Here is a 12,978-nt window from a genome sequence, read left to right as displayed (position 1 = left end):
GAATGTGAGTTTCTCTGTTCCTAGAGCAATGCTGTGGCCAGTAGGCTACCTGAAAAACATGTGGCTTCTATGTTTTTGTGCTGCTAAGCCTTGATGAGATGGCAGCTGTTCTGCATGTGTGCAGTGAAACTGGGGAATTCACTGATAAGTGATGGCCTAGAGGTACCAAAGGTATTTTGGAGATGTGTGCTTTGGAGATATACCTGTAGGATGTCATCTGTACCGCAGTATTGCTCTAAACTTGCTTTTGTCCCTGCTCTGGTTGTCCAGTGCATCAGGACATTGCTGCTGCCTCTTGCCAAGGCTGGATCACAGAGCCGTTGCATGGCCCATCTCTTTACTTAAAACTTTAAGGAAGGACCAGGAAAAGGGAACCCACTGAGCCAAAAAACCCACAGGCATCCTTCAGGCTGGGCAGACCAACCCTTCAGTCAGTTGAAGATGAAAAAGTCAAAAGGATGCAGGTCCTCTAGCCAGCCCCATTTTGGGAACTCCTGAGCCCAATTCCTGACAGTATCCACTCCTGCAAGTTTGGACCCTTTCTGCAGCCCATTGGAATAAGAGTCACCATCTCTGATAGGTACAGGAGAGCAAACTTCTTCCATCACCTTGACCCTCTGCAAAGAGTTCATGCCTTGAGTACATAGCACAGCAACATTCATTTTCTTCCCATCCTTGATACTACATCTATATTGTATGTATTAGTCTGAGAACGCGGGACAGCATCAGATCTGTTTTTAGGCAAACACCATCCCATGTTTTCTGTTGTTTGTAGAGAATATTTTTTGGAAAACTCAAGTCCTGGTCCTGTGTGGTTTTTTTTTTTAATTCTTACATTTAATTTCCCATGAGTGATCAAAGCACAAACACTGGGTTTTGTTTCAGAATGACTTGTGCTCTTTTGTTGCCTTTCATCTGTACAGTGAGAACAGAAAGATCCATTTTCTAAAGTTTTGTCTAATCCTAGTGAAGTTGCTATGGTGTTGAATCTCTTCTAAGTCTGTGCTTCATGCTTATCTTTCAGGTTTTTATATAACCGAATGGGATATTGGAGTGACTGGTCCATTCCAATACTTGTAACAACTGCTGCTGGCTTTACATACATTACAGTGTTATTGGTGAGTAGAATAAAATGCCATTTCATAGAGGTTTGTGCATTTGTTCTTAAAAAGGGCATGAACTTCTCAGTCCACCTATAACTTGAGCAATTTTACTTTCAGAATTGATTTCTCTCTCCCTCTCCCAGCCTTAAGTTGCCTAAAATAAATGAAAAGTGAAAAATGCATGGTCTTTGACCTCAGATGATCAAGAGCAGAGACAGAGACCTTGATATACTGGTGATGCAGTTAGCCTGAGGAGAAATACAGCTCTTGTTCCCCTTAGTATGGCCCATTTTTCACTTGAATGTATCTGCTAGCCACAAGTGCAAGTTGTTTCCCCTCATCCCAGAGTGCTGGGACCTTCAAGGTGGTGTCCATTCAGGTAGCACACCACTACCTGGCTCCATCTAGACGCTGCTTCCTACAGTCCTGGGAGCTGTGCATCCATGGACCAGACTCTCAACTCCCTGCCTCTTGGAGGTCAAAGCCTTTCCCTCCACATATTTGGCTTTGGAGAGTTTGCACAACTGAGCTAGGTGGTGTCTGCTGGACCATCCTCACGCCAGTCCTGCTTTCTTGGTTATCTTTCTGGATGGTGATGTGTTTCTACATGTTCAAACACTTACAGACTGTGTTGTGCCTATGTCTGACTCTTGATTTCTTCCTTCAGATACTAGCACTATGTCACATAGCTGTGGGACAGCAAATGAACCTGCACTGGCTTCACAAGGTAAATGGCTCTTCTCAACATGGAAGTGAGTAAGATCTCAATAAAACGGGGGTCTGAGAAGCAAGTGGTGTGTGTGGCACTTGCTGTCATGGTCTTTTTGGGAAGAGTGTAAACTCTGCGGTGTGTATATCTTCATCTCAGAGGACTGAGCAGGGGCAGTCAAAACCTGGGGACAAAGACTTGGATGAAATGATTTGGGATCCCTGCTGACAGAAAGCCCACTTCTGGAGTGTGAGAAGCTCTGGGTTGTTAGAGCAGCCTGATTTTAGTTTCGGCTCAGCATGGTATTCCGTTATGAACCTCTCTGGTGCTCCTTTCTGTGCTGAACCCAGCCCTGGAGGATGGGCTGAGCAGATGTGAAGCTGGGCAGGATGTGCTTTGAAGAACCAACTAGAAAAGCCATGGGAGAAAATGTGGGTGTTTAAAACTGGGAGTGTGCATTGTGTAGGTTGTGGTCTACTGGAACCCAAGGAGGCCCTGATTTGTATGTAAAGGAATATGAAAAACATTGCTATCAAATATAAGAGAAGATGCAGATCTGGTGGTTGGAGCACAGAAGGGGAGAGGAAGCTGCCGGGAGAGGCAGTGCCAAAGAAAATGGTTTGGCAGGATTCAATTGTACTTGGCAATCTGCTAACAGGTAATTAGGGGACCAGTTCTGAATCTGCCCATACATGGCTTCTCCTGAAATGGATTGTTCTGCATTTGACAAGGTTTTGTAGGATCAGAGCCTGAACAGATGTACCACCCCTCAGAACAGGGAGAGCACAGACCTCGCCGCCGCCGCCTTTATTTCCTAGAAATGATAGAAATTACGCTTCCTCAGAGGAGGGGGATGCAATGCAAAGAGTGGGTGGGGACCGTCTGACTGCTGCTGGAAAATGAATTATTGATTCTTGAGTCTAACATATGTTTCTTCATCGGGGGAAATGGTGTTTTTTTTCAGACAAGCTCCAGGTGGCTGGTGGGTTCTCATGAGTAAGTCCAGAAGACAAATGTGTTGGTGGAGATCAGTTAGTTCTTGTCTACAGAAACCCACCCTTCCTTCTCTTCTTCCAAAAAAGTCCAACTTTCATCACAACTCAGCTCTGCTGCTCTGTCTCTCTTTCCCACACCTGCCCTCAGCTTTCTAGGACGTTTAGATAAGAGGCTGGATTAAGTTAATACTCTCTGCAACTGTGCTGAATAACCTTCAAATACAGATTAAAGCATGTGGGAAAGGCTGGTATGTGCAAATAGCAAGATTCCTTTCAATCTTCTCTCGTCCAGCCCTCTTCGTTCCTGGTCAGCAAAAAGAGCTGAGGATCGTAAGCTGAGTTGGAGGTGCGTGGGGGAGGAGAGTAAGAAACAATAAATTGGAGCTGATGGCAGAAGAAAATGATGAAATGGATATGCACTTGTGGCATGACACCTCTGTGCTGCACAAGGCAGCAACATCAAGGGGGATTAAGGCTGTACTGAAGAAATTTAGTTGACAAAGTCTTCTGTTGTTGCTGAATTTTGAGTTCAGCTTTGGGGGGGTATAAAATGGATGAAAAGTAGATTCTGTCTGGATTGTATGCTGGTGTTATGTTCTGGAAGGTGGCCCAGATGTCTGACCACAGGATTGGGGAGCTTTGTGCAAAGCTCTGTGGCAAAGTGCAATTCGTAGAATCACAGAAAGGTTTGGGTTGGAAGGGACCTCAAATCTCACCCAGTCCAACCCCTGCCATGGGCAGGGACACCCCCCCCCAGCCCAGGCTGCTCAAAGCCCCATCCAACCTGGCCTTGAACGCTGCCAGGGAGGGGGCATCCACAGCTTCCCTGGGCAACCTGTGACAGTGTCTCACCACCCTCATAGTGAAGAATTTCTTCCTAATATGTAGTCTAAATCTACTCCCTTCCAGTTTAAAGCCATTACCCCTTGTCCTATTACTCTATGGCCTTGTAAAAAGTCCCTCTCTAGCTTTTCTGTAGCCCCTTCAGGTACTGCAAGGCTGCTCTAATGTCTCCCTAGAGCCCTCTCTTCTCCAGGCTGAACAATTGTCCACATGCATTGCTTTGTGCTTTTTTAATTCAGACTTCTTAATGAGGAAATATCTGAAAATAATATGGCTTGCCATTATAGGTAGCTAGGAGGTATCTTTTAAATAGACAAGTAAATTCCATCCTTCCTTGTGGGTTTGTTTGGGTGTTTTTCATTTGCATTAAGCCAATATGAAATGTGTCTAGAGATGTTCTGTGCGTCCTAGATGATTAGTTCACTGTTACGCATTAGTTGGCCCTTTCTGCCCAAGTTCTCCCACACAGATTTCAGATCTAGACAGTACATGAGATGGAGACACAGAGCAGTAGTATCCTTTTAATCCAGCAGACATGTGGTACAGCAGAGACTGAGATACCAGATGGAGAGGCGGAGGATGGTGAATTATTTTTTGACAGACAGCCCAAATTTTAGTTCTTTACAGCTGGAATTATTTCTTTGGCAGTTTTGGATGGTTTGAACATTCTACCTTCAAAATGGAGGTGACATTTTCTTTTTGACTGCTCAGATTTCTGAGTGCTTCATTGTGGATGGAGCAGGAGGCTGGGGGAAGTGGCTGATGGACTGGGTCATGTCCTGCCATCTTAGTTCAGCCACTGTCATCCAGAGCCTCTTCTCAAGCTGCAATATCTGCTACAACTGCTCTGTTAACATGACTTGGATGCTGACCAATTGTTGCCATTTCAGACCCTGGTAAAGTCATATCCATGCACAAAGTTGTGCTGAACCATCTCAGAGATGGTTGCTTAGTGAGGAGGATGCACAGCCTTAATTGTACAAATGTTCACATTTTACTGAGAAGTGCAATGTTCATTGTCTGTTGGGTGTGTTCAGGTTTTATACCTGAACAGATGCATTGAAGGGTCAAGTTGAGTGAAGTCCACCAACCTCTCATAGCACTGGTGCATTGCAAACTGTTGCAGAAGGGCCGGGAGAATCCAGCATCATCCTCTGAAGTTGCCTGGCAGAACCCTGTCTATATTTAAGCTGTTTCTGATCCAGTTTTTTGGCAGGTCAAATCACCTGATTTTTCTATACCATTGATCACTATGTGAAGGAAGTGAGAGATCAACCATGAGATGTGCCCTCCTGGGACTGTTTAGCCCAGTGTTGGATCTTCAGTGTTAGAAAGGGGAGGTTATGCTGGGACAGCTCACAAGTCCAACTTCTTTCATTGTAGGTCCTAAAGCTAGTTGTTTTAGGCTGTGTATTATCTCCATTTCCCAATCTGTAATACTTCTATAATAACAATAGGCTTTGGTATGTAAATACTCTTATATTTGTTGCAGATTGGCCTGGTGACAACATTGATAACTACTGTGGTGACCATGTCATCCATAGCACAGCTTTGGGACGACGAATGGGACATGGTATTTATTTCACTGCAAGTAAGTTGTCTGCAAGGATTCTTCTCTCATTGGGAAAAGGGGTCAGTGCAGCTACATGCCAAGGACTTTGTGACTTTCTGCTATATAAAATCCTGTCTTCATGTTTGTCACCCCTAATGCTGAACTCTTGGCAACGAGAAAATATGCAGCAAAACTACCATGGAGCCCTCAAGGCCATCTTCATCTTCATCTACCACTTTGTCTCCATCTTCTGGGCTTGCTCTTCTAAACTCAATCTGGGGCTTGGCTGAAGAGTTAAGGTTGGAAATACTGAAGCTTGGTGTGACTCAGAGTTGCTGGAGGGACAGGGCAGTTCCTTTTGGTTTGGGTAGCAATGCTCTGGATGTTGGTGTCCAAGCCTGGAGCATCATGCTTTTCCCAGTCTTATGGGAGGAGTACTCTGGGCTTGTTTTTACATTACACAGAAGTTAATATATATCTAAAAAAGAATGCAACTTCTGTGCTCTAGTCCTGCTTTAAGAGACTTGTGGTGTGCTGCAGGGCTGTATAAGCGTTGCAGGAAAATAGTTACAAACTGTTAATTTCTTGGTAGACCAGCTTTCTATTCCATTTTCCCTTTTCTGCTAAGAAGGGTCCAAAAATATTTTGCCTATGAAAGCCTTGAGAGGTTCTGCTTGTGATCACTGCTGTATATTTGAGAGTATGCAAATACAGAGGGGAAAAAGTTATTCACACAAATGACTAATATTTCTGAGAAGTGCTTCCCTTTTCTTGTTTGGTGTGGGGTTTTTTGTTGTTGTTGTTGTTTTATTTGTGTTTTTTTGGTTGGGGTTTTTTGTTTGCTTGTTTTGTTTTGCCTTTTTTAAGACATAGGCAGGAGATTGGAGAATAGAAGCCTGACTCAAAGGATCCATCTCAAACTATCTCATGGTGATGCACCATAGTAGTACACTGTGGTATGGCCCTGGAATCACAGAATGGTCTGTGCTTGAAGGGACCTTTTAAAGCCCATCCAGTCCAATCCCCCTGCCATGGGCAGGGACATCTTCAACTGGATCAGGTTTCTCAGTTCTTAATCCAACCTGACCTTGAATGTTTCCACCTCTCTTGGCAGCCTGTGCCAGCGTCTCACCATCCTCATTGTAAAATATTGCTTCCTTATATCTAGTTTGAATTCTCCCCTTTTAGTTTAAAACTGTTACTCCTGGTCGTATCACTACAGACCCTGCTAAAAAGTCTGTCCCCATCTTCCTTATAAGCCCCCTTTAAGCACTGAAAGGCTGCTCTAAGGTCTCCCCAGAGCTTTCTCTTCTCCAGGCTGAACAACCCCCAACTCTCTCAGCCTGTCTTCACAGGAGAGGTGCTCCAGCCCTCTGATCATTTTTGTGGCCCTCCTCTGGACCCACTCCAGCAGGTCTGTCTTTCCTGTGCTGAAGACCCCAGAGCTGGATGCAGTACTCCAGGTGGGGTCTCACCAGAGCAGAGGAGGAAAATCCCCTTCCTTGATGTGCTGGCCATGCTTCTTTTGATGCAGCCCAGGATGCAGTTGGCTTTCTGGGCTGTGAATGCACATTGCTGGTTTATTTACAGGTTTTCATCCACCAACCTTCTCTGCAGGGTGGCTCTCTGTCCCTTCATCCCCCAGCCTACGTGTATACCAGTGGTTGCCCTGACCTGTGTGCAGGACCCTGCAGTTGGCCTTGTTAAACCTAATGAAGTTCACCTGGGCCCACTTCTTGAGTTTTTCCAAGTCCCTCTGAGAGGCATCCTGTCCCTCAGGTGTCAACAGCGCCATGCAGCTTGGTGTAATCTGTGAATTTGCTGGAGAGTGCACTTGATCCCACTATCTATGTCATTGATAAAGACATGAAACATTACTGGTCCCAATACAGGCCCCTGAGGGACACCAGTCGTCACTGATCTCCATCCAGACATTGAGCTGTTGACGAGTGTTCAACTGGACTACAAGAAATTCAAAACTTGGTTACACCAAGAGCCTCATGTGAATTTGCATGGTGTTTAAGGAAGCCTTTTCCAAATATTTGTGTTATTGGGTGAGCTCTTCCTAGGAAGGGAGTTTCATGCTTTGCCTTTGTAGTGGCCTTAGTGCCAGAGGCAATGATAGGATTTGAGGAAGGGAGTTTCATGCTTTGCCTTTGTAGTGACTTTAGTGCCAGAGGCAATGATAGGATTTGGAGGATGAGATGGCCAAAATAGGAAACTGGTGTAGGAACGGTGCAAAATCCAACTGGAGATGCAGTGATCTGATGCTCTGTGGACCCCTACAAGATCAATGAATTTGCAAGGTGCTGGGATGTTTGTAATAATTTCCGCCCCCCTCCTGTTCTTGTGTCTTCCAGGCCACAGCTCCTTTCTTGCACATAGGAGCACTTGCAGCGGTCACAGCCCTGTCATGGTTGATAGCAGGGCAATTTGCACGAACGGAGAAAGCCAGTGAGTACCCCTCATCCTTGTGTGGTGGTCAGGGGCTGGTGGGTGGCTCTTGGGATGTTGGGTCCTCCCATTGGGAACCAGCTGGCAGGAGGCAGTACTAGCTCCTTCCCTGGGCTTGGCAGCCTCCAGGACAGCCATGTTGTAAAGGTGAATGTTCTCACAGTAACCTGGCTGAAACTGGAGTGGATGGATCCTGTGGCTGCTGCTTTGTGGTCAGAAGTGCACCAAGGTTGAGGGTGAAAGGGCAGTTTACAACGAAGCAATGAATAAAAGCATGCAGATTTCCATCAGTCTGCTTTAGAAAACATAAATGCAACCTCCCAAACAAGCAATGTTCTTCTCTGGATCTTATCAGCACTGCTCTTTTTTTTCCATCTCCTTGCCCCTTTTTCACCTGCATTCTAGGTGGATCTAGAAAAGCTTTTGAAAGCTTTCATGGAGTTGTTGCTTGTGATGCAGTAGCACCCGCAGGGCTCAGTAGAGATCTGGTACCCTGATGGTTAGGTGCTTCCTTAAATGCATGTTGAGACATGGTAAAGGTCTAAGGGAGCAGAGTGGTGAAGGATGCACTGAACCCAGCTCTTCTTGCTGGTGGTCCTGACCACTGAAATTGTGCGTCTCTCCTGTCCAACCTCATTGCCAAGGACTCTCCCAAGCCTGAGCTGCTCCTCCAGGCTTTCTTGTGAAATGATTTTATCCTTCTGTGCCCTTAGAAGTGTTTTTCTTCAGGGTGTTCATGGATGTTCTCAGACATTTGTGCCAGCTCCAGAAAAAGTATTTTAATTGGTATTTGACCTGCAGCAAAATACAAGCCCTGGAAGGATTTGGCAGCACTTGCGAAAGACTTCCAAGAAGTAGGAGTTAAGAATGAGGAAGCAGTGTCGGAAGATGGAAAGATTTTGATATCCAGAGAGGTCTTTCAAAGAAAGAATTGCTCTGCCTTAATTTATAAATATGCCAATAAAGCTGTGCCTGGTTATTCTTAAATATGTCCTAGCATGTAATTAAGCTGCCAGTTGAGGGAGGATTTGTGGTTACGCCTACAGCAGAGGCTGCATGTGCTCCTTCTGAATTCCTGGTATCTTTTCTCTTGCAGCTGAGTTCCCTGAAAGTGGTGGTTTTGTTGTTTATTTGTTTTTAATGAGCCAGGAAACTCTTTTCCTTCTATTTTTTTTTTCTGGTTCTGGGTTGGTTTTTGTTTGTTTGTTGAATGTTGAAAACATTCATCTCTCCTGTACTATTAGATCTTAAAGTTATTTTAGGTTCATTTTACTTGTGAAACGTATCTTATCTGGAGGAGTTTACAGACTTTTTTGGTACAGATAGGTTTGGTGTGGTGGTGTTAAAAATGGGAGAACTGAAATCTCTGTGAGAACCTACAGTTGCTTGTAACAGGAAAAATAAGATTTCACTCACTAATAATAATCCTTTGGGGGAAAAACTGGTGCAGCTGCAGTCACTGGTGCAATAATCTGTTCTTGACGTTTTTGAGGCATGTGGCGATCTTCAGCAACTGGCTTTTTTCTGAGCAAATTTACACTTTTTTTTGATTGGGTTTTATTTTTTGTTCCTGTTATGCTCCTTTTTCTGAACTCGGAGAATAGCTGTTTCTTGAATGACTCCACAGTTTTAAAAGCCTATTTTCAAAGCTTGCTTCTGAGGTCAAATAGAAAACATTGAACTCAAAACAGCCCTGGAAGCCATAAGTAGCAAATGCCAGTGTGAGAAACATGCTCTTCCAGGAGCCCAAAGTAGGCTGGAGCGGTCACTGAGAGCAGGAGGAGTGGAGAAGGAAGGCTTACATCTAAATGTTGTAGTAGGTGTTGTCATATTGTAGGAAGTAAGGGATTTATTTGTCCTACTTGCTTGGCTTGAGTGGTCACCAGGAGAAAGTCTTTCACACAGATCATCCAACCTCAAATTGAACAGTGTGTTTTATGCATGTGTTTAATTTTGGGTTTTTTTGTGAGTGGTCTCCATTGCTACATATCCATGGTTGGGTGAGGTCGTCAGCTCCATTTTAACATGGTACGTGACCTGTGCTGGGGTATCCTTTCCTTGTGGGTTCAGTCCAATGATCAAAATATTTGGAAGCCCTTGCATTTTATGTGATGCTTGCCTTTAGTTTGAATCTGAGCTGTTTAGTCCCTAAACTGCACCACCAGAAAGGAAAGGACGAGGTTCTTCGCACAACCTGAGACTTGTCTGAGAATTAGGCTAATTTTCAAAGTCTGGTTGGTGTGGGGTCTTCCTCAGGTGAGCAAGAACTGGGTCAGGATCAGGTCTCGTGTCTGTCTGGAGGTTTTGATGCTGGTAACGCACCATTCCAGCACACTGTACCTTTATGGTGCAGGACATAGCAGGAACTCACTTAGCAAGATAGCATTCAGTTCCTTGAGTGCTCTGTAGGTGATTGGCATCTCTTCCAGAGAGGAGGAAAAAATTTAGCTGGCAAAGTTACTAGAGTTACTTTCAGGCTTGTAAGAGCCATTGAATGAGGCTATTAGATGTTGGAAGTAAAAGAGCAGTTTATTTATATGTGAAATCAGATCAGTTGTGGTCAGGACCAGAGCTAGGCTGTTCTGTCTTTACCTTAGAATAAAATAAAATAAAATGCTTTCTCCATCTTATGTCCATTTCAAATATTTGTTTTAAATGTTTTTGGAGGATATTGCTTGAGTTCCAAAGCCTTAATGAGTCTGCAAAATAAAGAATAACTTAAAAAGTTAAAAACTAAGTATTTTTCTTTAATATCTGTGGTTTCAAGTGACTTCAAATACCTCAGGGGTTCAGAGGTGCCTGTTGTTCTTTATAAGGAATATGTGTCTGCTGGGAACAAGGGGTGTTTCTGTTGCGCTGTCAGCACTTTCGAAAGATTCCCAGATACTCTGGGCTTTGTGAGAAGTCACTGGTAGTTGGGGGTGGGTGGCTGAGGCATGACATGGGACACAGGATGGCTCATCTGATCTCAAGCATTGTAGCTGATACCCTCTTTGCTGCATTTGCCAGTCTGGTAATTTGCTTCTTGCAGAGACCCCGGGGAATGCAGCACGATTACAACCCAAGGATTTATTTAAACATGTTCAACTTAACCAGTAAAACATCATCGCAAATTAATTCGGTTCTGGCTGGCACAAATCGTGATGCAGAAACAGTTAAAGTGTTTTTTCCCTGGCTGAAACGGGTGGTGTTGGTGAACCACCGATGTAAATAAAAGTGATGTAAACCCAAGTGATATTAAATACACACCCACATGGTGCCATGACTTACTTGTAGTTATGTTTAACTGGTGATCTATTTCTGTTGTCAAGCAGGGCAAAATTTAGTGTTGTCCCACCCAAAGGGCTGGAAAACATCAGTGTGTTGCAAAGACTTAAAGGAAGTAATTTAACTCATTGTTTTCCCCAGTAGAAAATGGCAGTGAAAACCTCCTTCAAAACTTAACTGAAAGAGATTTTTTTTTTAAAGTAGGTTATGTTTTTACCTAAACTCAGAGGTCTGCTGTTGTTCCAGGGACAATGGCTGTAGAGTTCTCTCTCCTCTGGAGGAGGACAAGGGTGTCTTGACTTTGCTTCTGTGGCGTGAGGAGATCAGGACCAACATTTTCACCAGCTCTCTCTGTTTCTGTCTCAGCTTCTCAGATGCTCATGTTCATGGCATACCTCGCAGTTGTTGTTGCACTTTACCTTGTTCCCCTCACCATCTCATCCCCTTGCATAATGGAGAAGAAGGCTCTGGGACCAAAGCCAGCCATTATTGGCCACCGTGGAGCACCAATGGTGAGTAGTTTTGTTATTAGTACTGTGTTGTCTGACTCTTCTGCCTATGTAAAGGGTGGCACCAGGTCTGATGGTCTCCAGGCTGCTCTCCAGAGAATGTATATGGCAGATGTAGCTTTGAGGCATCCCTCCTGGCAGGAATTACTGTGGTCATAAATCAGTACATGAACCCAGAGTCAAGCCACACCCCAGATTGTCTAGATACTTTGCAAACAAAATTACAATTTTTGCCTTACTCAGGGCAGTTTGTGCTATTGCATTTTTCTGGCAGTTAGTTCTGCTTGTTTTTACTCCCCAGGCTTGGCCCTTAAGCTGCGGTGGTAGAAGCTTGTGACATGTTTTTGGGTTTTAGAGCTTGAGGCTCAGTCTTCATGCCCTTTTCAGGACCTCACCAGCAGTGGTTAAACTCTGCTCACAGCAAGATGCCTTGAGTATGTGGCAATCTGGAAAAACAAACAAACAAACAAGCTGTGCTTGACCCTACATGACTGCACTGTACTCTTGCATTGCAGATCATCATGAGACTGCGTGAGGTGGTGAAATATTCCTGTCATCTGCCTCTGGGTGTACTGTGAAATCATAATAATATAGTCCTTTCTTCTCCAAGGTTTCTGGACGTGTCCAGGCTAAAGATGGAACATGTTGGCTTGGGCACAGCTCTGGGCTTGGATAACGCTGTCCTGTGGTGTCTGGCCATACTGGTCTGGGTCTCTAGTTTGGGTGCTTCTGCACCTACGTCTGTTGTACAGTTGTACCTTCATCTCTTACTGGCTGATAGACTTCAGACAAGATAGCATACTGCAGGCACTGCAAATGTATTTTGATTTTTTAAAATTTTTTTTAAGGTATCCAACTAACTTTTTTACTGAAATTTCAAGTAGAAAAAAACTATTTGTACAGGCTGCTGGAACCTATTTGGCAGGCTGGAGCGTGCTTGAGCTCCTCTCTAAGTCGAAGAGTGCGCAGTAGGAGTTTGCTAGGTGAGATAAACACCTGTCATGACACAGAAATGTTTTATTTTAGTTCTCTTTATTTTTAATGATTTCTTTCTTTAAGCAATCTCTTGAAATGCCAGTTTAATTTGCATCACACTTAACTATATTGTCTCTGCTGGTGGTAGAATGAAGTTCTGGGCATGATAAATGCTTTTTCCTGTCCCACTGAGTTTGTGCCAACTATGAAGGCCAGAAGAAGCCAAGTGAGAACCTGTGCTTTGCATGCTTTCTGCATGGCAGGAAATCGCAAAACCTGTTAGGATTTCCAGGCCTGTGTCCCCCCCATAACCTTCTAAAGAACCTAAACAACAGACAAATACCTTCTGTCTTCCAGATTGAACTAGTTTCCGAAAATCTCTTCTAGAGCAAGACTCCCAGAAAAATCTTGCTCCCTTGCTTTGCTTCTCATTCTTCCTTGGAGCCAGCTAAAACTTCTCATGGCGTGGAATAAACCTGTCTGGGAAGATGCTGCTTGCATGTTAGGGTGCAGAGGGTTGTAAAGGTTGATTAAGAGCAGTGGTGGAGGACGCTGTGCTTTGTGTGGAGCT

At 44.3% G+C, this 12,978-nt stretch overlaps 1 protein-coding gene across 1 annotated transcript in view; it reads left to right on the top strand.

Moving 5' to 3' along the window:
• Window positions 1-12,978, top strand: part of GDPD5 (glycerophosphodiester phosphodiesterase domain containing 5) — a gene marked incomplete at its 3' end in the record, with an annotated part of 96,024 nt that overhangs the window by 65,980 nt on the left and 17,066 nt on the right. Inside the window, exons 3-7 of the mRNA XM_010185826.1 lie at window positions 1,025-1,118; window positions 1,771-1,830; window positions 5,143-5,241; window positions 7,563-7,656; window positions 11,290-11,435. Of these exons, the coding sequence (XP_010184128.1) occupies window positions 1,025-1,118; window positions 1,771-1,830; window positions 5,143-5,241; window positions 7,563-7,656; window positions 11,290-11,435 (493 nt within the window). The remainder of the gene's footprint in view (window positions 1-1,024; window positions 1,119-1,770; window positions 1,831-5,142; window positions 5,242-7,562; window positions 7,657-11,289; window positions 11,436-12,978) is intronic.

This window comes from Mesitornis unicolor, unplaced genomic scaffold (genome assembly GCF_000695765.1).
Source record: "Mesitornis unicolor isolate BGI_N332 unplaced genomic scaffold, ASM69576v1 scaffold5026, whole genome shotgun sequence".
Lineage (NCBI taxonomy): Eukaryota > Metazoa > Chordata > Aves > Mesitornithiformes > Mesitornithidae > Mesitornis > Mesitornis unicolor.
The sequence above is the reverse complement of the archived record's forward strand: the minus strand, read 5'-3'. Positions and strand labels throughout refer to the sequence as shown.